This window comes from Aythya ferina, assembly GCF_964211825.1.
Source record: "Aythya ferina genome assembly, chromosome: 25".
Lineage (NCBI taxonomy): Eukaryota > Metazoa > Chordata > Aves > Anseriformes > Anatidae > Aythya > Aythya ferina.
The window spans coordinates 3,766,691-3,792,320 of NC_140323.1; the positions used below are offsets into that span (position 1 = coordinate 3,766,691).

General features: G+C 60.1%; 1 protein-coding gene across 1 annotated transcript; it reads left to right on the plus strand.

Moving 5' to 3' along the window:
- The first annotated feature begins 14,450 nt into the window (after window positions 1-14,450).
- Window positions 14,451-25,578, plus strand: PRELP (proline and arginine rich end leucine rich repeat protein). Its single transcript, XM_084497729.1, has 3 exons — window positions 14,451-14,648; window positions 20,854-21,814; window positions 23,445-25,578. The coding sequence occupies exons 2-3, from the start codon at window positions 20,869-20,871 to the stop codon at window positions 23,621-23,623; spliced, it is 1,125 nt and encodes a 374-aa protein (XP_084353855.1). The 5' UTR covers window positions 14,451-14,648; window positions 20,854-20,868; the 3' UTR covers window positions 23,624-25,578.
- The last annotated feature ends 52 nt before the right edge of the window (window positions 25,579-25,630 follow it).

Here is a 25,630-nt window from a genome sequence, read left to right on the forward strand (position 1 = left end):
CGCTGCGTTGTGATTTAACCAGGGCTGTGCTGTGAGACCACGGAGCTGCTCCCAGAGGCATCTCCAGGGCTTTCCGTGGCCTCTTCCCCTGCACGGCCACCATCTCCCTCCCCCAAGCCCTTCTCTCGCTCTTTAATTGTCTCACTTAATCAACGCGAGCGAGCTGGGAGCCGTGAGCGCTCTCGGATCCCGGTGCAAATCCCCGTAAAGCACAGCTGGCGAACCTCCCCCCCAGCCTTTGGCCGGTTTTCTTTGCAGGTTTACAGGACCGTGAGCTCCTCACCTCCCAGGGCAGGCTAGACCATGCCGGACAGGGTGTCCGTTTGTCTGCGGGGTGCCCTCAGTCCCAGATGTGATATCCCAGCACGGGGGTCCCAGCACAGCTCCATCAGAAGGCACGATTCAGGGTTGGGAAATCATCAGCGCTTTTCCTTCTGGGCTGTCCCCATAGCGGCCCAGATCTGCCCTCGTTGGCATCCCCACTGATGTCCTCAGCATCACGGGGAGCCTCCAGGCTGTGTGGTTCCTTCCCTGCTCTGCTCCTGGAGCCCCAGCACACAACTGGCCAGGTTTAAACCCCCCTGGATGAATCCGGATTCATTTCCAGCCCCGTATGGAACCAGCTCAACCCGGCTGCCACATTTGCAAAGCACTTTGCGCTGTGGCATCGGTGATTCCCCGTGAGGACAACAGATAGATCTCTCTCTGTGTCCCTCCAGCACTCATCCAGACACCCCCAAAGCGCCCCGAGTGGGGAGGGAGACGCTCCAGACCGGGGCGATGCCCGAGCAGATGATGGAGACGGGCAGAGGAAGGAGCCTCTTCCCCCGCTGTAGGAGAACCCAGGGGGCCGTGGGGAGCTGGGTGGGCAGCAGGGCTACGGGGACGGGGAGGCAGCGAGGGGCTGTGGCCGAGGTCGCTGCGGCCGGGCTGCATGCAGCGATGCCTGCTGGCAGGGGCCGGGCTGCTGGCGAGACGCAGCTGGATGGCTCGACATTTTTCCAGGCCTGTGTCTCAGTTTCTCTTTATTTTACGTGTTTTTATTTCCTATTAAAAGCCCGCTGTCTCATTTCCTCCACGAAAAACAAGGCTCTTTCAGCGAGATGAATTCCTCCGGCTTCAGCAAAGCCCCAAAGCCTGCGCTGAAAAACAAACAGGCAGCGCGGGTCGCGGCTGCCTTCGCCCCGTGCTCCCCTTGCCCTTCGCCTCCCCCCCGCTATTTCTGCAGCCAGGCTCCGAGCAGCGATGCTGAACCACATCGAGCCCCTCTCGCCGCCCCTCTCCTCCCAGAAAATGTCCCCAGCCCTTGTTTTGGTAGCGCTAAAGGAGGAAGGAGTGGTGACACTCTTTCCCAAGCAGCTGCATCCCCTGGCTGCTTTGGGAAGATGCTGGGGATATCAGCAAAGAGCCCCGAGCCCCCTCGGTGTTGGCTTTGGCCGTGGTTTCTCAGCCCTCCACCCTCAGGAGAGCAAATCCTCGGAGAGCTCCCGGGCTGCAGGAGCTGCTACCAGAGCATCTGCCTCCGCTGGAGCAGCGGCGCGGATGCCTTCGAGATGAAAACACTTCCTCTGCCGCTCCACCTCCACCTGACATTTGGGAAAGCAGAGCCGCAGCTCCCTCGAGCTTTCCAGCTCTCCTAATTGGAGTCATTACGCACGCTGCTAATCACGCAGAAAGGCATGCAAGGGCGCGGGGCGGCAGCGCTGCTTCCAGGAGGGAGCGTGAGGAGGAGCCATCCCCGCTGCTGTCCGGGGGAAAGGGGCATTTATCCTGCCCGGGGAGCGCTGCCGGTGGCTCTGGTGGCACCCAGGACCACGTCCCCCCTGGGAGAGGTCTCCAAGTGAGGTGGGGACACTTTGTGCAGCCCACCCCGTGCCACAAAAGGGGCCAACCCACGAGGGTTGGGTTTGGGGATGTTGACCCCCCCTCCGTGCCCAGCTCCTCGCCCAGCCCCGGGGCTGCAGATTGGCACCGTTTGGGGGGTTTTCTTTAATTTCTGGCCATGCTGAGATTAAGCCAGCAGAAGGCAGACTTTCTGGATGGCGCTGCTGCCGCAGGAAGGTTTGGGGGGTGACGCTACCCGAGGGTGGCTGCTCTGCCCCCCAGCACTGCCCGTGCTTGGCTCTGGGCTGGATCCATCCTATCCCTCCCGGCACAGGCAGCGGAGGGCACGGCAGCTTCTGGGAAGGCTCCTGACGGATGATTTTACAGCCTTGGCAGCTGGGCTCAGCCTTCCGTCCGCTTCGGCTTCAATCAAAATAAATGTGCAAAATTAAAGTATCGGAGCCGAACTCCCCCAGGCAGGGAGAAACAGAAAGACGTTGATTTCCCAGCCTTGAGCTGTGTATTCCTTATGAAATGCTTGCTGCTTGCCGGGCTGGAAGGGGCTGGCAGGGCTCTGCGTCCACGGCTGGCCAGCGACGGTGCACGCCAGGACAGGGCGAGTGCCCCCACCCCGGGGCTGCGAGCACCACCACGGGGCAGCTGCTTAAAAAAGAAGGGAAAAAAGGCGAAGGGAGAAACGAGCCGGGGCTGAGGCTCGATGCTTTGACAGCTTCGGGTTTCCTTTGGAGCAGGGGGAGGCCGAGGGCTGAGCAAACATGCCTGCCCCGGGGAGCCGGCTACGCGAGGCGCGATGCCGGGGTCAGGGAGGGGAGCAGCGGGCTGGAAAAAGCAGTGGGAGCTGCCAGCACGTCAGGCTGAGCTCTGACACTTCAAAGGAAAGGCACAGCGAGACCCAGAGCTGGTGCTGCTGGCAAACACCCGGCCTCCGAGCACGTCCCGGGTCCTCCCAGGTGTGGGGCGAGCAGCAGCTGTAATTACGGAGCGCGAGTGATTGCGTTAGCTGGGGAGTTATCAAACACCCCGAGCCGCTGGCAGCAGCTCTGTTCTGGATGGAGGAGTGAAGGTTTGCACCTCCAGCCAGTAATTGCAGCCGGCTTGCCAGCCCTCACCCTTGGGGAGCAGCCGAGGCACGGGGAGGTGAGGAAGAGGAGGGTGAGGGTGCTGCGAGCTGCGCCGGGTTGGGGTTGGGGTTGGGGTTCCCAGCTGTGGCCAGCAGATGTGTGGGGTTCACGGACTTGAATTTGCTGTGGAAATGTTTGTGGCTTCCTCTGAGGGCTTTCAGGGCTCTGCGAGTGAGGGAAGATGGAAAGCACAGGTCCAGTGGTGGCCCACCGGGACCCGCTGTGTTTACTGGGCTCTGGGAACGCTGTGGACGAGGGAGGAAATAGCACATGCACAAAACCCTCCGAGGATGCAGAACTGGGAGGATTTGCGAATACCAGAGAGATCAGAGAGGTTAGAAAAAGCTGCAGGAAACACAAAGGCCCAGTTTGGAAAACGCAAAGCAAATCCATCTGGAGGGGAATAGGGAACGGCTGCAGCGCAGCGCGTCGAGGATGCTGCTCTGGGGGGCAGCTCCTCTGCTTGGAGAGGTGCCTGCCCGAGTGCTCCCCTCTGCTGGGAAGGAGGAGCAGCCCCTTGAGCTGACCCAGCTGGCTGCACCCTGCTGCCTTAGCCCATGGTGCCTGGTGCCACAATCCCCATCCGTAACCGCAGGGGCGAAGCGCAAGCCCAAAAATGCAAAATCTGGGATGGAGCTGGAGGTGTTGGGGGGCTTTGAGGGGTGCCTGCTTCTTCTCCATCCCTTCAGGCATCTCCTGGGGGAAGCAGGGCGGTGGGAGCGTGGAGCTTTATTGCAACATGCAGGCTGAGGGAGGATTAGAAGCAGATTGATCGGGCCCTAATAGCTGCGCCGTAAATTCCTTCCCCAAATGCTGCATGAGAGCAGAGAAACCCCGGTGTTCCCAGAGCTCCCTTGCTTATTAAACAACCTAATGAAGCGATTTGATTAAACGCAGGGAAGCCTTTCTGGCTGCCCCGGTGCTTTGTAGCACCCTGGGATTAGTGAAGCTGCTACTTGAGAGATGCAAGGCTTTAAGATGCCCCATTGCTCGAAGCACCTCGGTCCCAGTTTTGCAAGGATTTGTTTCATGGACCCAATTTTTCTTTCGTGGTTGGCGTTTGTCACTTGGATGCAGGAGAAAGGGGGGTGCAGGAGCTTGGGGGACCCCGGCGTGTGCCCCGATGCTGAACCAAGGCACGAGATCTCTGCCTCCCAGGGCTCGTAACTCGGGGGTTAAGTGACTTTGCAGAAAACCAGCTCCAGAGCCGGCAGCAGGGTTCCTCCTATAGGAACTCCGCCGCTCCGAATTTCTCGACGCGACCGCAGGGCTGCGAGGGATGAACAGCCAGGGAGGAGCGAGGGAGATGAAAGGCAGCGGGGCGAGCGCTTGGCACCCATCGCTGCTCGGCACCCAACGGGGCTGGGAGCCGCTGCCAGGGGCTCCTCGGGGCCGTGCGAACGTCGCTAATTAATAGCAACAGTAGTAAAGAGCTGGTGAGCTTGGGGGGGAGAAGAGGCTAGCCCAGGCTGTGGAGGGAGAGTGGGAAGGAGCAGCATGAGTAACAGACGTAAAAAGAGAGGAGGCAATGTGACCTCTGCAGATACACAAATTACTCAGCTCCTTCTGGCTGCATCAAAGATTTTCTGACTCACCAGCCGGGGGATTTAACCCCTGGATCTCGGGCTGTGCTGGCAGCTCCTCGCCCATGCAGGGGGGTGGTGGGGTGCCAGGTGCCCCCCCTCTGCTAGGAGGGGAAGGCTCTGGGGTCCCTGGGGTTTGGGGGGCTCGGTACGGAGTCCCACAAGAGGGATGGGGTGGAGGAATGGGGATGGAGAAGGTGCCTGCAGGGCTGCCTGAGAGCTGGCTCACAAATCCTGCGAGCACGCCTGGCTCTGCCCCTCTGCTCCCTGGAGCCAGCTGGTGCTGGACGAGCATCTGCAGTGCCCTGGGGGGATTTGCCCTGGCAGATGGTCCGTGCAGAGCTCCAGAAACCCTGGCTTTAGCCCAGCGCCAGCTTTGCCATCCACCAGCTGATGGATGGTGGTGCTGGAGGGCTACAGACAGCCCTGTCCTACCCTGCTCCCACTCTCAAAGGGGTTAAACCCTCCTGGGCTTGGATGTTTTTGGGGCAGTGGCTGAGGGCAGTAGCCCCTGCAGGGGGAATGCTGAGCGCAGCAGGCACTGGGGCTGTGCTGGGGGACGGCTGGGAGAAAGAGGGAGATGAAAGATGCTCAGCGAGGTGAAAAATCCAGCAGGGCTGTGATTTATTCCCTGTTTCCCTTCATCTCCTTTCCTCCCAGCTTTCAGCATGGTTCACGAGGAGTTTATCTCGAAGCTTGTGCAACGACTGGACCGGCTCCATGCAGAAACGGATTCGGAGCAGAGCAAAAACCACCAAGCCAGGAAAACAAACCTGGAGCTCGAGCAGAGCCCTGATGGATAACCCCAGCTCCCAGGGCCTCTGGAGCTCGTCTGCACCGAGCTGGGAGCTCACCACGACAAGGTTCATGATGAGACTCCCTGTACCACCGGGGGAGGCAGGAGCCTCGTCGCACCAGCCTCTCCCACTGCACTGCTGTGCCCTTTCCTCAGCCTCGGTGGCTCTCTGCTTAAAGGAAAAAAAGGGAGAGCAGCAGCTCGAGCTGGACAGGAGCAGGGTTTTCAATTTCACTGGAAAGGCTGCACATTCTGCTTTTTTTTTTCCCCACTCCAAAATAATAGACGAACGAAAATAAGAAGTTTCTCATAAAACAGAACAGTTTGGGGGAGGAAAAAAAAAAAAGCTCAATTGGACTTGAAGGAAACGTTATTTTTTCAATACAATCAAAACACTTCAGTGCTATTTTTACTCCTCAGTGCAGCCTTCAGTGGGAAATGGAGACACTGCAGGATGCTTCTGGGGATGAGATTCCACCTGGGGCGCTGCGTGCTGGAGGCTGCGGTGGCAGCAGGCACCCGTCTGTGCTTGTTCCCTCGGTGCTGCTGCCTGGTTTTGAGGCAAAATATGGGGCTGAAATAAGGGGATGGGGGCTGTAGGGTGACCCCTGATGCCTGTGCTTGCTTTGCTGCCAAAGCACCCTCAGCTCTGCCCCCGAAATGGGGAGCACCGCAGTTGAAGGCAGAGCTCCTTCCCTGGGCTCCTTTAGGGTGGGAGATGCTGAGCCCCTAATTTTGGGTTTGGTGACGTCCTCACGTCCCCCTTGTGCTGCCCAGATGGCTGCTCCGTCCCTTTGCACAACGAGCTCTTTGCACAACTGGGCCTGAAATATTTGGGTGATGAGTGGCCAGAGGAAGGGCTGGGCGATGAGTCCATGCTGGGGACGATTCCCAGCTCTACCCAGCTTGGGGGCGATCCAGGGTTAATTACAGCCCTGCTCTTCCCGAGGGGGGGAAGGAAAACTTTTATAGGGGATGGGGGTATGAGGATATGGCCCTGGAGGACCAGTCCTGGAATGTTTTTGGAAATCTGATGCTGCCTCTGATGTTTCCCCACTCAGCAGTTGACCAAGGGGAGCTGCAGAGCTGCGAGGAAGAGTTAACTCTTGCCTGGGAGTGCTGCAGCTGCTGCAGGGGAGCGGCGAGGTTGGGTTTTTGGGGTTGGTCCCTTCCTGGGTCAGATGGGTGCTGGCGTGTGGAAGGAAGAATATGGCTTGGAAGGGGGAAAAATCCTTCAGGTGCTTCCTGGAGAAGACAGAGACCCAGCCACGGTGGGGTCTTCGTTCCTGGAAAGAGGCTGAGAGGAGAAAATGGGGCGTTTGCTCACAAAAGGAAAAGCACAAAGTGGATAAGAAATGGGTTTTGGTTTCCTGGTGAGAGCAAGGGACAACGTGCAAAGGGTCAAGGACCGGATGCCACAGCCTAAACTTGTCCAAATAGTCCCAAATCTGCTGCAAGAGTGGCTGTGGGACAGAGGGAGGTGGAAAAGGCAGCAGGGGTGGCTATGGGGATGCATGATGGGGGCACCCCAGGGGCTGAAGGTGTCTGGGTGAGGGGCTGCTGGGGGACCTGTGCCGGGGGCCTGGCACGAAGGGTGCTGAGAGGGGTTGAGTCAACCCCCCTGGCAGCTCTGAGCCGCTGGAGAAGGGAGCTGAATTTATAGCTGCAATATTTGGAGCAGTTTCAGGGTGTCTCTGGGGCTTTGACGAGGCCGGTTCTCTCCTCGCGCTCTGCCAAGCAATATAGGCAAATCCGCGCCGGGCGTAACGAGCAGGAATTTAATGGGGCTGCCGAGATTACTTCCCAGATTGGGCTGCCACATCCATCATCCCCAGCCCCTCTGTGCTGTCTGGTTTCACCTCCCGATCGTGCACACAGGCACCGGAGCGGGGCTGGGGACGTGGGGGCTGCCACCACCGCGTGCTCGGTGCAGAGGAAGGGGTCTCCTGGTGGGAATGTCCCCACCTGGGGCACACGGGCTCAGTCCCCAGCTCCCAATAACTCCTGGGTCAATCACCTTGCTGAAGTCTCTCCGTGCTGCTCCTTTCCTGCACAGCAGGAACACGTTTATTAAGAGGCAAGGACAACCATCGGGATGTCCCCAGCCGTGTCCTCTCCGGTGGCCCTGCTCTTATGGGGTCTCAGAGCACCCCAGTTTATTTCCCCAAAGCCCACCCTGGGGGAGCAGCTGCTGGGATGGGGGCAGCCCCTAGACCAGGAACCCTGGGGGCGGTGGGGGGGTCTCTGGCACTTTGTGCCCCCCGTCCTGGGGAGCCGGGCGGGCTCCTGGAGCAGCTGAAGTCATGCAGGGAAAGCAGGCGGCTGGCTCCTGCCTGCAGAGAGGAAAAATACTGGACAAGGGGGAGGAGGGAAGGATGAAGGCCAAAACCGAGGGAGGGCTGCGGGGCCAGACGCGACTCAGGTGTTCCCATTGCGAGCAGCCGCCGCGGCAGCACGATGGCAAAGCCCAGATGGGGCAGGGGAGGTGACGGGGGCTTGGGGCAGCCCCCGGGGAGCTTTGTCACCCAGCTGCCATCATCAGGGCCATCCCTACTTCCCCCCGTGCCGGGGCAGGCGTGCATCCCCCAGAAAATCAGCCCAGATGTCCACTGAAGCTTGGTGCCTCCTTTCTTCTGTGCCCCCGGTGCTTTTCTGCTGGTCGGGGGCTTTGTCCCTGCTGGTTGCTGCCACCCTGGCTGTCCCCAGCCTCCCTCCACGCGGGCAGTCCCTCACGTATTATTTTAATGTATTTATTTAAAGCCCTGCAGAGCCCTTGGCCCGAGCGGCATCTTGTGGTGATGGGTCCCCCTGGATAATTGGGTGTTCGGCTCGGGATATTTGCTCTCATGGTTTCCAGGGCGCTTCACTGGGAGCTGCATTGAATCAAAGCCTTGTTCCTGCTCTGCCCAGCACCGAGCTGACACCAGGAGCCCTCCGTCCTTCCCCTTCCAACGTGTTTGGGGTTGGTGTGGTTGGAGCGTGGCACAGTCCCCCCTGTCCCTGCCACCAGCAGGGGCTGAAGCGTGCTGAGATGCACCAGGGGCTGCAGCAAACTCTTGTCCTGGAGAGTGATCAGCTCATTTCGGATGAAGGCAGCTGGGGGTGCAAGAATGTGGCCATCTGGGGAGCTCTGCAAGAGCAAAAGGCTTTGGAGAGGGGCCTGGGGCCGTGCGTGCTCCTCCACCAGCCTTGCCGTGGGGCTGGGGGTGCAGCAGCCCCTCTCCATTTAGGGGACAGCGGGGAGCTGTGCCCCCCATCCCTGTGGCCGGGGGGATTGCTGCGTGCCCAGCACGTGGGTTGGATGTGGAGGGGCTGAGGGAGGCAGGATCCAGCCCTGGGTGAGGGTGCTGCTGCTGCTGCTGCTGTTCCTCCTGGCGTGCCGGGGCTGTGTGCGCTGGGCTGCTCCCAGCGCTGGCTCCTAGAGAGCAGCCACTAATGCGCACCAGGCGCTGCCGCCCACTGTCATGGGGGGGCAGGAGAAAAGCAAAAAGGGGGCTTCTCCCCCCTCTCCCCCCACCCAGGGTCTCCTGGCAGCACCAAGACCCCAGTGCGCAAGGGGTCCGTGGTGGCCTCGGGGACCCTGGGCCAGGAGGAGGTGGCTGCCAGGCACCCCAGCTGCTTCCAAGGCGTCTCTGAAGTGTTTCCATGTCCTCCTGAAGCATCTGGGGCCGAGACGTTGCCTAACCTCGAGGCGAGCTCCTCGTCTCGTGTCAGGGCCGGGTAAGGCCATTGCCGCGGGGTCACTCGGTCACCTGCCCTCATCCCCGCGCCTCTCTGGGGACCCCTTTGTGCCACGACCCCGCTCCACAGAAGGGTGATGCAGGTCCCTGGGTAGGCAGCGTTTAACCCCAGGGGGGTAAATGGCTCCCCTGGGGCTTTTGGGGTCTGTGGCCCCAAAATTGGGGGTGTCAAAGTGGCCATGGGCTCCTGCTGCTCCTCCTGGCTGCCACCATCCTGCACGTGCCTCAGTTTCCCCTCTGTTCAGCAGGCAGCGGGATGGGACCTCAGGGAAGAGCTGAGTGGATGGAGACCCCAGAGAGGAGGGGACGCGGTTCCCAGCAGGCAGGGGCTGTGCTGGGGGGACCCCTGGGGAGGGAGGGGGGTCCCGGACCCTTCCCCATGGATCCCAGCCCCCCGGTGCTGCAGCCAGGAGCTGATGTGTGCAGCAGCCCTTGGCCCCGCGCCCTGCCCCGCTGCCAAGAGCTAATAAGCGGCTGCTCGGCCCTGCAGGGAAAAAAAATTAAAAAAAAAAAATAGAAAAAGGGGGTTTGGACTTCTCTCCCTCGGAGAAATGAGCCGGATGATTTAATCCTCGAGAAATGTGAGGTCTGACGAATTCTCTATCCCCTCCCTGCGCTTAAAGCAGCCACAAGAATAGCCCAGGAGCTGTGAGATGGGGGGAGGAAGGTGCTGGGGGGAGGTGCTGGGGGGGCTCGGTGGTCGCAGTGCAGAGCGAGGGGAGCTGGCAGCTGTGCTGTGGCCACCCTGGGGATGGGGACAGCCCTGCTGCCACCGATCTGTGACACTCGGTGGGGACGGGGTCCCCACGCACCGCGATGCCAGGCTGGTCCCCATCACGCAGCCTCAGCCCCTCTCAGGGCTTTGGCTTTTATTTGGAGAGGGACTGAGGCTCCCTGGGGGTGACCTGGCACTGAGTTTGTGGGGTCTCAGCCCCTCGGGGAAGCGCTGCTCCCTCCCCATGGGGTGAACAAGGGCAAGGGCAGCGGGCTTGGCACCGGGGCTGGGACAAACCTCGGGGCCGGGCTGGTGCGCGTGCTTGCGCCAGCCTCTCCGTGCCAAGGCTGCAAAAGGAACATAAATAAAAGCTTGGCACGGCTTGGGAAGTACTGCGGGCTGTGGAGAGGAAAAGGCAGCTAGCTGGGTGAGAGCAGAGCTCCTTCCTGCCTCAGTTTCCCCAGGTGATGAGGGATGCTGATCCCCTTCCTCCCTGCGTCCTTGTCTCAGACCCTGGCTCGGGCAGGACCAGCTCCTGGGGCTGTCCTCATCCAGGCTGGCTCGTCCCAAAGCATCACGTCCCAAAGCATCACGTCTCTTTGCATTCCTCCAGCTGGCTCCAGCAGGGGCTGCAGGACAGGGAGCCTGCCCCGAGGGTGAGAGGCTTGCAGGCGTTTTCCATTCCCTAACCCTTCCCTGGCTGCTGCAGCGCCTGTGCTCGGGCACCCAACTGCTGAGGACATTCTCCAGAGGAGATTTGCCCGTGGATTTAATGACCAAACCAGCAGCTGTGCTCAAAACAGAATTATTTCTTGTTTTTCCGCTCTTTATTTTTTTAAACACCTGGTTGGGGCAGAGGTCAGCTGGCTTTCTCGGCCGTGTTTCTCCCTCAGAAGCGAGGGCAGCTTGTTCTTTCCAGCCTGGCTCCATCTGTCTCCGTCTGAGCTGGTGAAGCTCAGTGTCCTGCTCTGTGGGGCTTCTGCTTCCTGCTCCGAGCATCGTGAGGTGCTCAGGGGTGGATGGCAAGGCCAGGATGGGCTGGGGAGGAAGGGATTTGGAACGTGCATGGCTGTGAGGAAGCGATGCTGGTTGCCTCCTCCTCTCGCCCTCTTTCTCTTGTGTGCGCCGGGGTCCCCATGCTGGGGTGACCAAAGTGACCCAAGCGCCCTCCCCAGCTGAGCTCTGAGCTCCTTCATTCAAGGAGGGGGTTGAGCATCTTGCATGTGTCCCCCCCATACTCCTGGAGCGTTTTTGGGTGTCTGCAGATGTTTGCTGGAGGCAGAGCTGCGGGCACGGAGCAGGCGCGCTCTGCCCCTGCCCCGCGTGCAGCCGTGGGAGGGAGCACAGCGCGCAGCATCCCGGTGCTGGGAGGGCAGGATCTGTGCCTTACGGAGCAGCATACTTTTCCCCTTTGCTCACTTCCACCTCCAGAGCTTCGTTTGCAGCCAAATGTTTCTCCCGGGCTCACGAGGATGCTTTCCCAGCCCTCCTGCTCTCGCGTGACAGGGCTGCTGCGCGCTCCCCCCCGCCGCAGGGATGCAGGACAGGAGCCTGTCCCTGGCTCACGGCGAGCCCGGGGACATGGAATTTGCTCCTCCAGGTTGGTGGCCACTTGGTGCTGGTGGCAGCACCCCCTGCTTCCCATGGAGAGGCTGGGGGGCATGCTCGGAGCCCCGGGAGAGCTCCAGCTCCCTGGGAAAGCAGCTCAGCACCCTCACGCTGCGGTGCCAAACCACCAGTGATCTCTTTGGGGGGATGCCTGGGCTTCTATTGTCCCTTCTTGGTGGCCCCTTTCCATGACACCGGCACTGCCCGGGTCACCCACAGCAGCACCCGCGGTCAGGGTGGGTCGGAGGTGCTGGGGACGGAGGCACGGGGTGCTGGGCGAGGGCAGGCTGCTTTGACGTTGCGCATCAAGCACGCGCTGATCCAACCCAGTGGCCACAGGGGCAGCTCGGGTTTCCTGCCCTTTTTTATTTTTTTTTTCTTCCCTCCTTTCTGAAATTAATTTTTTGTTTAGCTCTCTGAGGGGATTTTTAAGAACTGGCTGTCAGAAGGAAATGCCGCGCCATAAATCATCCGTGTTTGTGCGGCACCGAGCACTGGGGAGGCTTGGCTTGGGATGGGGCGGTTGATGCCGTAATAACACAGGGAATAAACATCTTCCTCCGCCTGAAAAGCCACTTCAGGCTCTTATTTCTGAGGACCCCAGGCTGCAACACAGGGAAGGCAGACCTGGTCTGGGGCCAGCCCTGTGCTCGGTGGTGTTTGAGAAGCCTCCAGTGCTGCGAAATTCCCCTTCTTGAAAGCCCTGGGGCTGGAGCCACCACCCGCAGCCACTTATAACGGGCTTTTTTGCCCCAGATTTGCTCACATCCCCATCCTTAGCCCTTCTGCTGCTCCTTGTTTGCTCCTGTGGGGTGGCTGCAGGGGATTCACAGCCAGGTTGGTGGAAGGGGTCGGGTGCCGAAGCCTCGCTGCACCCAAGGGGCCGGTGGGCACAGCCTTGGGGCTCCTGCAGCCCCCGTCCCTTCCCATTTACCCGCTCGACGGCCGGCCCTTGTGCTCCCTGTGGTCGAGACAAACCATCCTCGTGGTCCTGGCTCTGCCTGCTGCTGCTTTCATGCTCAGACATTTCCTCCCCTACCTCCGCCAGACCAGAGCGGTATTTCTGCAGCAAACCTCTGCGGAGGGAACGGGGCTGGCCAGGAAGAGGGGATGAGCCAAGGGGAGGTGGCACCAGGGGGCTGGGGATGGCTGGGATGCTGCATTTGGACCTGGCATCTCCCAGAGCCAAAAAAAAAACACGAGAGCAAGGGTATTTCACCGGGCCCCCTCCAGCATCCCCTTCGTTTGCTGGGTTTTTCTGCAGACGTGCAACGAAGCGAGCGTGCGACGGGCCGGAGGCTGCAGCCTGCTGCTGCTGATGCTGCTTACAAACTAAACAGGGCGCCTTTGAAGGTGGATTCGAGACTTGGACACCGAGAGGAATTCCTGCAGGAAGAAAATTCAACAAACAAAGTCGCTTGGCCGAGGGAAAAATTTGTACTCACCAGATTTTCGAAAGGTTTTTCGGGCTTCCCAGCAATGGGAGCTGTGTTAGCAGCTTCACAGCCCTTTACAGCACGGTGGGTAAAGTCTGGAACGTGAAATGTTTCCATGCCTGGCTTTGCAGCAAGGCCTTTGTGCAAGCAACTGCCCCGCTTGGTGCCTCAGTTTCCCCTGTGCAACCCTCAGCGCCCAGCTGAGTACCTATTAGGTAGCAGGGGGGAAAAAAGCCACGAAACACAGCCCACGTTCAGCTGGAGTTGGGGACTTCTGCCTATTTTTAGAGCCAATAGTGTAAATCTCCAGGCTGAAAAAGAGCATATTATTTTCCTATTGATTCTGAGCCTTTTCCAGCTGGCAAACACGTGTCTCCACCAGGACCCTTTGTTTAAACAACTCGGAGTCCCGACGTGGTTCCTCTTTGTCCCTTTTCTGCCTTACCCTCCTGCTACCTGCTGGCTTTTAGGCATCTGGGTGCCCCAGCTCGCTCCTGGGAGCTGGGCACCAGCAAGACCCCAGTTTTGGGGCAAGGAAAAAGCCACCGTGCTGGAAATGAATATACAGAAGGGGTGCAGGGAGCGCAGGGCAAGACGGGGGAGTCCAGCCGCTGGGACCTTTTTTTGGGGCTGTGATTTGGGCCGTTTGAAGCTGCTGCTGGTGGCCACCATCAGCAGAGTGTGGGAACACAGGATCAGCCCCTCCTGGGGGGCTGCCAGCCTCCAGAGGGGTTTGGGCTGGGTTTTCCATGAGCAGTTCAGGTTTCCCAGCCCCTCCTGTGATTTGGCTTGGCTGGAAAGCGGGGCGGCTCATGGGGAGGGCAAAGAGCCCCTGCCCTCCGAAATCTGCCCAAGGGGTGTTCGGGACGGGGATGCTCACAGCCTGTGGGGTCCCCTGCTCAGCCTTGGGCTGTTCCATAGGGCTGTGACTGAGCACCAGATCCCAGCCTGCCTGGGAGCCCCTGGGAGCAGAATTGGCCCCCTGAGCTCCATGAGCCCCCGCAGACCCCACAGTGGGGTCCCTCGGCCACGTCCCCTCCGTGCAGAGCAGTTTTCCAGCCCAGGACCTGGCTGAAGCTGAAGGTAAAACCCAGCAGCCCCACACCATTACAGCTTCGTTCTCTCCCTGTTATTACTCATCGGGATTTAAATCAAAGCCATCCCCAGCTGGCAGTGAATGAAACCCACATCGCGTCGCAGGGTGCCGTCTGCCAGGCAGGAACAGAGACCCCAGCACGGGGCTGAGCGGGGTGGGGGGCAGCTGGATGTCCCCACGCCGTGCCACCCACCCACAGGGGACATCGCGGGGAGCCCCGCGGCACGCGCCGAGCCCCAGCTCACGAGGCAGACGCGTGGCTGGAAAACACCGTCCCGGGCGCACACGCTCCCGGAGCAGGGGCCGCGGCGAGGGAAGGGCTTACTCCAATTATTAATTAGCTTTGTTTTTAAACACGGGCCCCGAGCAGCCTCCGCAGCAGAAGGAATTGTTATTAAACGCCAGCCCTCCGGCAGGCAGGCAGGCCATGTGCGCGCGGCGGAGCCCGCAGGCAGCGCTTTGGCTGCCAGATAAAGACGTTTTTGTTGTCATCTCGCCTCCGTCCCAGCCCTCCGCCTCCCGCGCTCCCACCCACCCTCGGCCAGCGGCTCCCAGGAACAAAACCCCCGCGCGCCGCGCTCGGCCAACGCTCGCTCGTGGCGGAGCCGCGGTGCCGAGAGGAGGAGGAGGAGGAGGAGGAGGGAGACAGCCAGAGAGAAATTGTCTTGGGGATTAATAAGAGGCAGGAGGAGGGAGAGGTGCACGCAGGTAAGCTGTGGGCAGGTGCTTTCGCCCCCGAGGCTCTTCTCGCCTTGCCTTGATCCAGCCTGGATGCTGCACTGGTCCACGATGCTCCTGCCCTCTCTGGCCTCTCTCACACGCACGGCGGCGTTTGCTGGTCCTTTTCTCTCTCCTCTCTTGGGTTTTCTGTTCTTCAGCAGCTGGAGTCTTTTGTTTCCTTCCCCTTTTCCCGTTTATTTTGCAGGAGTTTTGCTCAGCGTGGGGCAAAGGCTGGGGGTGGAGGGGGCTGAGAGCCAGAAGAAAGTCCCGTGCGCGGCAGCACTGGGGCTGCTGCCAGGCGGATTCAGACCCCCCGGTCCCCCCCTGGTCCCCCCCTGCTCCGACCCACGCTCCCAACCACACACGGGCTCGGCTCTGGCTCTCCAGCCTGGTGGGCGAGCTGGGGGGGGTCAGGAGGAGGCTGCACAACCCGAGTCGTGCCCGGGGCAATCCCCCGCCTGGGAAAGCAGCAGGAAAAGCGTGCGAGGAGAGGTTGAGAGGCTGGGAGGAGAGCGCACGCCTGCGGAGCTGGGGCTGCTCCCGGCGCTTCGTGCACCGCGGGCAGCGGGGTGCTGAGCTCCTGCTTTCCAGAGGGGGCTGCAGGGGAAGGGGGCAGGGGGCTGCCAAGGGTCCCGAGCGGTGAGCCGGGTGGCACGGCGCAGCCACACGACTTCTGGGAGCCCCAGGGGCGATGTCCAGCGAGGGTTTTCTGAGTTTCAGCGGCGGAGCCCTGTGCCCCCACCCAAAAGGCAGAGCCCGGATCCCATTCCCGGAGCACGTAGCGCCCGCTTTGCCACCCCGCACAGCCCCCCCACAGCCCCGCAGGGCTGGGAGCCGGCTCTTTGTGCCTGCTCCAGCAGAGGCAGGAGACGAGGGAGGAGGCAGCGGGGCAGCGACGTTCCCTCAAGTCCCGGGGAAATGTTTCGGTGCACAGACCGGACTCATTTTTCTCCCTTCCCCTCCTGTTTGAGGGCTGCGTGCTTTTAGGAAAAAGCATCCCCAGGGCGCAAAGCAAAAAAAAAAAATAAAAAATTCATCCTCTTGGCAGCCGGAGGCGAAGCACGCAGCACATGAAGGCTTGGAAACTTTCCTAGGAGCCTGCGATCGTGGGGCCTGCCTTATGTGGTGCTCGGCATCCCGTGAGCCATGGTGTTGCCCCGGGGAAGGAGCCGCTCCTGGGCCAGCCCAGCACCGAGCAGGATGGAGCCAGGGCAGCGTGCTGGGGGTCCCTGCCTGCTGGCAGGGCGAGGGGCTGAGTGCTTCCACCTGGGAAGGGATGAAAGCACAGCTGGGGGAGGTTTCCTCCGCCTTGGGAAGGGGCTGGAGGGGAGGGATGAGGCAGAAGGAGCTGATAAAGCATCGGCGAGCGGTTCCCAACTTGTAGGGAAAGCAGAGCTGGAGGGGCTGGCGCGAGGTATCTGCTGGGAGGGGAGCAGGGGGGGCGTGGGGCAGGCTCGAGGCTGAGCTGTGAGCGATTTGGGAGTGTTTCCCCCTGTGATTTGTTTCCGTGGGTGCTCGGCTGCTGGCCCCGTGTGTGGCAAGGGGTCTGCGGGTGGGCTGAGCCCGAGGCAGCCCCGAGGGCTATAGGGACACGGGGTGTGAGAGGAGGAGGAGGAGGAGGAATTGCTGGCAGGGGAAGGCAGCAGAGATGCCCACTGCCTTCCCACGGGCCCTCCAGCCGGGAGGGGGTCGCAGCGAACGTGGCGAGCCTTTTGCAACGAGTCTGGTGGCTGCAGCACGGCGAGGAAATGCCGCTGGCACGCAGAGGGACGCGGGGACCAGGCAGCATCTCGCAGCCCTCGAGACGAGCCCAGAAATGTTCCTCGTGAGTGTGTCTGAGCCGCTTTCCAGCAGGGCTGCAGCAGGTCCCCTGGGACCCCCGTGTCCTACAGAGGGGGCCCTGGGCTGCGTGCCGCCTCCGCTCCCGGCCAGGCAGCCAGCCCTCGGCTGGGAAAGTGCTGGGAAAGGGCGAGAGGAGTGGCTCCTTGCATCAGTGCTCCCCAGGGTGCCCCAGGGACGTGCGGGTGTCTGCCCTCCCCTCCGAGGACAGGCTTGCAGCGTGGTTAGCCTTTTTGCAGCATTCCCAGCAGTGCTGGATAAAGGACTCCCTGTTTCGGTTCCAGCTGAGCAGACCCAGGCTCTTGCAGAGAGCCTAATGGGCTGCTACGGCAGCTGGAGGCGGAGGGAGGCCAACAGGGGAGCTTTGCTGGCTCCTTTGGGTTATTTTTAGGTTGCTTTCCTTCTTCTGCCTTAGCGTGCAGGTTCCCAGCGAGGCTGGGGGCGTTTTCCAGCCGTAGGGGCAGAGGTGAGATGCGGGCTGGAGGCAGCAGTGGGAGAGCTGTGAAGGGAGCAGGGCTGCAGGCAATGGGCTAGGAGGAATCCCTGGTCCAGCCACCGAGGTTTTGCCTTTGCCTCCCCAAATCCAAAGGCTCCCTTTATCCCCCCATGGCACCTTTACAGGAGCAGGGGTCCCAAATCCATCAGGGACAGCTGCCCACAGCCAGCTGCCACCCTCAGCATCCCAAACGGCTGCAGGAGGAGGTGGGGAGGGCAGGGGACACCCAAGGGAGAGCAGCTGTGACTTCTGCCTGGGGCAAACCCCCTGAGGACCTTTGCAAAGCTCCCTCTTCCCCCAGCAGCTGGGATTTTCGCCTGCCCTTGGCACCCGGCGCTGCTCGGGGTTGGTGAGATGCAGCGCAGATAAACTGGTGGGAAAGCAAACACCAGCGGCACTCGGGGCTGGAATTTCCAGCTGTTGTGCTGCGTTTTTTGGTCAATTGTTACGGGGTGAGCAAGCGTGCAGCTGCCTCTCCCGGGAAAATCCAGGCTGGCATCTGCTGGGTGCTGTGCTCTTGCACCTGGGCCAAGCCGCTCAGCCCAGGCGGTGCCTGAGCAGATTTTGCTCATGAATCGAGCCTTTTCCTCACACCAGGCTGTTGCTTTGCTGCCTGCATTCGTTGCTTCGTGATTTAACTTTATTCCAGCTGCAGGGATTCCTCGGGGTACCCGGGATTTGAGCTGTCGGGGACCGCTGGGAAAGGTGGAGGGGAGGCGTTTGCAGAGCAGGCGCCGTGCCGCGGGGTCGGCGGCCAGTGCTCGTGCAGGATCAGGGCGTGGGACTCAGAAATCCGCTTCCTGCGTTCACGCCAGCACATTCAACTGTGTGAAAGTCGACGGAGAACAGGCTGCCAATGCTGCCGTGTCCAGGGAGAGCCGGCTCTGAGCCTTCCAGCGTGCCGGAGAGGACTGTAAAGCTTGCGACTGCCTCTGGCTCCTCGCTTGTGGCTTTGTGGGGTGCAGCCGGTGGGGACAGGCAGCACAAGGGGCCGCGGTGGAGCTGGCAGCTTGGTGTCCTGCCCGGCCACCGTGGGCAGGCTGTGGTCCCACGGGCTGTGGTCCCATCCCCGTAGGGACGTGGCAGCGGGGTGCAGGCGGCGCGGTGGCTGTGTGGGGCTGTGTCTGCCTCTGCCTGCTGACACCTCCCTCCCGTGCCGACAAAGGGCACGTGGTGCCGCCGTTTGAATTTCTGGCTCCCTGACTATCCCTGCTATAAGCTGAGCCCCGCGACGTCCGCAGCACTGAAACCTCATGCGGAGAGGATGGCACGGGGGTGTCCGTGCGCGCGTGCCGGGTGGCTTCTGAAAGGGTCAAGAGCTGAGCCAGCTCCTGAGCCCGATGGGGTGACGCCACTGCCTCGTCCCCCACCCTTGGGGTGACATTGTTCTGCACGGAGCCGAGCTCTGCAGGAGGAGGGAGCCAAAATCCTGGACCGTGGCGAGTGCTGGCTGGAATTTCGCATCCCAGCTGCCTCCTCCCTCCGCAACCAGCCAAATGCAGACCTCAGCCCCCCTCTCCCCTCCCCAGCTCCCCGGGGGCTTTGTGGGTGTGAAAATCCAGGTCTGAGTTTCGGAGCTGATGCGAAATCCTATGGAAATAATCTGGGATGAAGTGGGGGGGAGAGGGCGTGCAGGGAGGGGAGCGGGGATGCTGTGGGGGCCAGGGAGGGGCCCACGTGCGGCGAATTTTGTCTGTTCTCTGCAGCCTGCTGCTGAAGCTGTGCTCTGACAACACGGGAGCACGCACGTACATCCCCAAAGGGGACTGACTGCAGTACTGCTGAGCTGAATATCTGGCAGGGCTCGAGCCCCGTTGCTCTTTTCCCCCCCCCCCCCTCCCCTCTCCTTCCCGTTCCTCCCTTCCCCCAGCGAGATGCCAGAGCTCTGATTGAAAACAGCAGGCATGGGAGGCTTGTAGGGTTAAACAGAGCCAGATGGGAGCCGAGCGAGACAAAAAGGAAAGCATGAGGCTGGGCCTGGGGGGTGGGGGGGGTGAGAACAGGCTCTTTTCATGGAGAGAGTCAATGCCGTTGAGCCCCAGGAATGCGTGGGATCGCTTCAAAGGCAGCGGGGCTGGCGTGGCCCCAGGGGCTCGGAGCAGCACCCTCCGAGGGTCCCTGCGGGCTCTGCGGGTGGGATGCGGGTCCTGGTGGGAGGCTGCGATGGAAATGGGGTTGCTGTGCCGGGGGGTACCTGGGAAGGCATTTCTGCGCAGCAGGAGGAGGCTTGGGGGTGGGTGCAGCCCGAGGCAGTCTGATTTTTTAGCTCCAGCATCACCCAAATCTGGTGCCCCACACTGCCATCCATCCCAGCTGCGTCGGCTCCTGCAGCAGCCACTCTGTGAGCCCGGGAGATCCGTCCTCCTCCTGGGCTCCTCTTCCTCCCTGTCTCACCTCACTCTCTTCTCCTTCCCACCCTGGCTCTGCTGAGCTCCTCCATCTGCCTCGCCGTGCATCCAGCTCGGCTCCGCTCCCGCTGGGGTGCCAAACGCGGCTGGGAAAAGCCTGGTGAACACCCCCGGGGATCTGCTGCCTGCCCAAAAAGCACGGAGCCTGGCCTGCTCCAGCTGGTCCGGGGAGCATCCAAAGCACCTTCTGCACAGGGCTTTCTGGGGAGCTCGTCTGCAAGGCGCTGGGTTCCTCCATCCTCCAAGCTGCCAGCTGGAGAGCAACCAGCAGGAGCTTTGCAGGGAAGGTTGCTGCAGCTCCAGGCAGCAGCAGGGAGGGCAGGGATGGGAGAAGAAGCCTCCCTGGGCTTGGTGACAACCCCAAAAATCAGGATGTGGTCAAGAGGGGGAGAGGTGGTGCGTGTGATGGGCTGGTGTCCAGGAGGGGCTCCCTGGAGACCTTGCCCGATCCCTCCAGATCTCCCATTTCTGTTGGGACTCCCCCTAAATTACCAGCCTGGCACCCTGCAGTGGGACTGGAGGTGATGGATCATTTATTTGGGCAGCACGGGGAGCTGTCTAGCCAAACACCTTTGGTATGGCCCATGTGCAATCTTGCAAATGTCCCTTCTATCACGCAGCCTTGGAAATGTGCCACCCTGCCTTAAAGCCTGGTCCCTGAAGCACAACCCTATCCATCTTCACCGCTCTGCTAACTGCTGCTGGCCTTCCAACATTGTTGCTCAGCCAATTTGTTGCTGAATCATTGATTTTTTGGCTCGAGAGCAAAATTAACCCTAATCCATCAAGGCCTCTGAAGGGGCAATCCATCCTCCTGGGAGAGGGCGCAGCGGCAGCAGGGCTCCTACCATCACTGGGGACATCTGCCCATGGAAGCTGAAGGGATGCTGGGGCTCAGAGCAGGAAAATGTCCCCTCCTGGTCCATCATTGTCCCACTTCCCACTGGCCAAGGGATTTCTACTCTCTATTTTTCTTTTTCTGACCCCTTGTCCTGTCCTTTGCCAGATTTATCACCCAATTTCCTTGCAGTTTTAGGACCCTCGATGCAAAAGGAGTGGAATTATCCCCGAACTCCTTTCTGTGGCTTGTGTGTAGGTGACTCTTCCCCCAATCCATGGGCTGTTCCTTAAAAAGTCAAACAAAAATTTAAAAATCCAACACTCAGAAAAAAAAAAAAAACAAAAAAAAAACCATCACCACCAAATGAGACTGGAAAAAAGGCAACCCCCCCACGATGGCATAAAGCTGAGCCAGGGAGGGGGGATCTCAGTGACTCACGCTCGAGAGAGGGCTTGGAAGTAAAGATAACTTCCAAGGGGAAGGAGAGAAAATAGCAGGCTGCTGGCAGAGATGTGGGGTAAGCTCCCGCTGGCGGAGCGAGCGGCAACGGGAGGCGATGCGGTGCCTAAATCGGGCGCTTCCTAACCCACCTCTCGTTGCCTCCCTCAGGCAAACATCTGGACCATGAGGGTGGCCTTCGGATTGCTTCTCCCACTCGTTCTCGTGCTGATCTCGGAGGTGAGCGGGCAGCGGAGGAAGCCCCCCCGGAAACCCACCCGCCCGCCTCCCGAGCCCATTGAGCCCGAGGAGCCCGTCGAGCCCACCGAGCTGCCCCCACCCCTGCCTCCCGGTCCCCCCTCCGTCTTCCCCGACTGCCCCCGGGAATGCTACTGCCCCCCGGACTTCCCCTCTGCCCTGTACTGTGACAGCCGCAACCTGCGGAAGGTGCCCATCATCCCGCCCCGCATCCACTACCTCTACCTCCAGAACAACTTCATCGACGACCTCCCGGAGGAGTCCTTCAGGAACGCCACGGGGCTGAAATGGGTCAACCTGGACAACAATCGCATCCGCAAGGTGGACAGGAGGGTCCTGGAGAAGCTGGAAAACCTCATCTTCCTCTACATGGAGAAGAACCAGCTGAAGGAGGTGCCCGCCTTCCTGCCGCCCAACCTGGAGCAGCTGAGGCTGAGCAGGAACCAGATCTCCAAGATCCCTGCTGGGGTCTTCAACAAGCTGGAGAACCTGGTGCTCCTGGACCTGCACCACAACAAGCTCAGTGACGGGGTCTTCAACAAAAACACCTTCAAGGGACTCAAGAACCTCATGCAACTCAACCTCGCCCACAACATCCTGAGGAAAATGCCCCCCGGCGTGCCCAACGCCATCCACCAGCTCTTCCTGGACAGGAACAACATCGAGGACATCCCCAGCGACTACTTCAAGGAGTTTCCCAACCTGGCCTTCATCCGGCTCAACTACAACCAGATCTCCGACAAGGGGCTCCCCAAGAACTCCTTCAACCTCACCAACCTGCTGGTGCTGCACCTGGCCCACAACAAGCTCACCAACGTCCCTTTCATCAGCTCCAAGCTGGAGCACCTCTACCTGAACAACAACTCCATCGAAAGTGAGTCCCGTCGGCACGTCGGGAGGCCGGGGAGAGGCTCAGGGAGAGGACAGGCTCGGGGATGGGAAGCGTTTTGTTTAAAAAGGGCATTTTTTAACCCAGTAGGATGTGATCTTTTCAAAGGGGGACGCAACAATGAGATGAGCTGGAGATTTTCTGCAGGGAAACAGGGCCCTGCAGAGGATGGATTTGCGGGTGGGGGAGGATGACCCAAGAATTTGGGTGCTAGTAGAGGACCAAGGCTAAATCCCCCTTGCTGCTTCAAGGCTCTTCTCATTCATAGCCATGGGCAGCTCTTCCTGGGGGCTACCTGCCATCTAGATAGTCACTTCCCCAGCAAGGCTCAGAAATAGGGATATTTAAAAAGGAGAGGCTGTGCACATATTTTAAGAACAGATGCCAAACACGCAGTCAAGATGGTTAGAAATAACCCAGCTTAGCTCCCGAGCTGAGCCTCGCAGAGGAAGGAACAGGGAGAACAGGGCTGCGATGGAGGTTGGCTTGGCAAGCCGAGCGGGGCAGCTTCGCACCGTTCCAGGCAGAGCACAGCAACTTCACGGGAGAGGTGCTGGCCTGCGAAACGTCTGAACCCAGCCAGCACATTAGAAAAGAAGACGGAGCCCCGTTCCTGGTCACCCCAGATGTTTCTGCGTTTAGAGGGCCAGCAGCCTGCTGTCCCTGCTGTCGGCAGGGGAGCAGGAATGCGGCGCTCCTGCCAGGAGCCCTCCACGTGCTTCGAGGAAAGCGAGCTGGGCTCTCGTACATCTGGTTGTGGTGGATTTATGGGGCCTGCACGGGGCATCGTCACTTTTTTTTTTTGGGAAGCAGACACCCTGCAGGATGCTGGTCCCAGCCTGCGGTGTGACACGAGCACTTTGACGTCTGGTGGTCGGTTCCCAGGGATGAGGAACACTGATAAGTGCCTGGTTTTTGGTTAAGCAACTCCAAACTGCCTCAAAGGGGACGGTGGAGTGAAGGTGGGGACTGCTGCTGGCTCAGAGCACTCGTCTGGGTACCAGGTCCTGCTGGGGCTGCCCATGGAGAGATGCCTGCATGGTCGTGCACCTCATGTTCCATCTTTTTCTATTTTTTTTTACCCAGCTTTTATAAGACTTCAGTCCCTGGGGTTGGGTAATGACATAAGAATCCTCATTTTCTTTTCTTTTCAATATTTTTTTATTTCCTATAATGCAGGCCCTTGGGTGGGGAGAAATGTATGGAAATCCAGAAGCAGGCAGTGCACCGGATCAGTGGTTATTAATGTTATCTCTGGCATAACGGTGCTGCAGCAGGTTTTCGGGGGGGCTTCTTGATGGCTTGGCACTGGCTAGGCAGGTTTCACGTTGTGGTGATCCCTTTTCTCTCCCAAATGGCTCCGTATTGCTCACCTTGCTTTGGCTGAGCATCACCTCCTTCATTTCCCAACAAAAGCAAGATTTTCCTCTTGCCGGGACCCTGGGGCTGCCCCTGCTTTCTGGGAGAGGCTGGGGATCCCCCCCCTCGGTAGCAAAGCAACCCCGTTTTGGGGGTGACCCCAGGAAGACGGGGGCAGCTGAGAAGGGAAAGGGTTCTCTATCATCCCTCTCCACCTCCCCTAACCCTCAGCCTGCTTTTCCTTCTCTCCCCGCAGAAATCAACGGGACGCAGATCTGCCCCACCTCGCTGATGTCCATCCAGGACTTCTCCCCCTCCGACCTGGACAGCGTGCCCCGGCTCCGGTACCTGCGGCTGGACGGGAACCTGCTGAAGCCCCCCATCCCCTTGGACCTGATGATGTGTTTCCGCCTCCTGCAGTCCGTGGTTTTCTAGCCCCGCGCGCCTCTCCCAGGACTTGGCTTTGCACAGAGACTCGACCCCGCCGTCGGCGTTTGACACTCGGGACCCCCTTTGCCTCCCTCTCCCCCTTGCTCACACCCTGCCTCTCCGTCCCTCTTGTGTCCCCACTTTTCCTTGCCTGCAGTGGCTGTGGGCTCGTGTGGCTTCTGCCTCCTTGGGGAGCGTTGGCTGCAGGATGGCACCGTGCTGCAGAGGCTGTCCCAGCTCCCAGCATCAGCCCTGCCTCGCCTGCCCGGACCCTGGCCAGCTCTGGAGCTGGCTCTGTCTCTCCCCTTGACCTGGCCGAGGTTTGGGAGGTCCCAGCTTGGTCCCAAAGCATCTCCTGATGGAGCTGAGGTGATAGGATAGGAGTGAGCTGAGCAGCAGGGCAGCTAGCACAGTGCCCCAGGGTGGAGCTCTTTCAGCTCAGAGGCAGCCACAGCCTGTACAAGCACCAAACCCCCCAAAATCCTAAAATCCAGCTGGCTGCATCCCGGTTCTTGGCACCTCAGCGTGCACCAGAGCCGGGCACAGCCCCTCTTTAGGAAGCCCGGGGGGCTGCGTGCCCACGGGACCACCTCCCATCACACCGGGTGCTCCTGTGGCCACCTCCACCCGTGGATCCCTAGGGAAAAAATAATTCAAAAAATAATAAAAAATAAATAAACCCAGAAACCAAAGCGTGATGGAGCAGGGCTGTCCGGGCAGGGTGGTGCCAGGTCCCCGCCGAGGTCCCCTCGTCCCCCGGCCGGTTCGGGGAGCGGGGACCGGGGCTGGCACCGCCGGGCAGGGCCGGCAACGACACCTCGTGGCCGGAGCCACGTCCCAGGACCGGGCCGAGGCAGCCTCGAGTTTTTGGGGAGGCTCCAGCCTCCGCTCTGCCTCGCTCCGGGGCTCTCCGGCTCCTGGGACCGGTGGAAATTTGGCAGGAGGCGATGCGCAAGTGGGCAGCCCCCGCGCTCCTGCTCCCTGCGGGGTTTATTTGGTGAGACCGGCCCCCTTCCTGCATCCTCCCCCTTCCCAAATTTCAGCCCCCGCCTCCTGCCACCCCCCCAGGGCTGGGTGACCCCCTCGCCATCCCCGCTCCTCTCTCACAACCCCTCTCCTCCCCGCGCCCCCCTCGCTTTCTCCAGCCGAACCACGCGCGTCTGGTTTTGCCTTGTGGGTTGGGTGATATTTTTTTTTGTTTGCTCGTGTTTTTGTTGTTGTCGTGTTTGAAAAAGGAAAGGGAAGGAAAAGGGAAGAATTATTCCTTGGGAAAAGCCGTTTTTTCTCCCCTCCCCTCCCCGTTTCCACATGTATCGCTTCCCTCTTGGATAGCCATACCTGCATATATAGGGTGTCCGGGTTTAGAGGGGTTATTCTCCATTTTTCTTCTTCCCGATTCTCAGGATTTAGATTTAAGGCCGAGCATCAGAGGGGAAAAAAAAAAAAAAACAAAAAAAAAATCATCAAAATAAGCAGTAAAGCAATAAACCAAAGAAACCAGCCATTACCTCCTTGGTGTTCAGCCACCAAAAATGACCCTTCCCTGGGGTGGGCACGGACGGGCACCGTGTCCTGCTCCCCGGGAAGGGGATGGGGACGGGGATGTTCCTTCAGGGAGCCCCCTCCCCAAATGCCCTGCATGCACCAGAGCTGGGCTGCAGCCAGCGCTGGAAGGATCGTTGAACCCCTGTGCTAATTTGAGCTGGTTGCGTTGTTTTGCTTTTAAAGAATAAAAGTCTCTTCTCCGACTCTTCCTCCAGTGGGCTTTGTTGGGTTCGACAGGTTTCAACCTTAAACCCGGAGACCCTATGTATATATTTATATATAATGTGTATATATACTGGTAGACTGTACAGATATATCTAGAGACATATGTGGTTCTCGAGTGACTTCAACTTAATGGTATTTTCACTCCTACTCCCCGCAGCAGTGAAAATAAAGTGATTCACAAGGGACCCAGAGCCGCGGCCGGACCTGCCTCTCTCCTCGCACAGGAGCTTCATTCGGGACCAG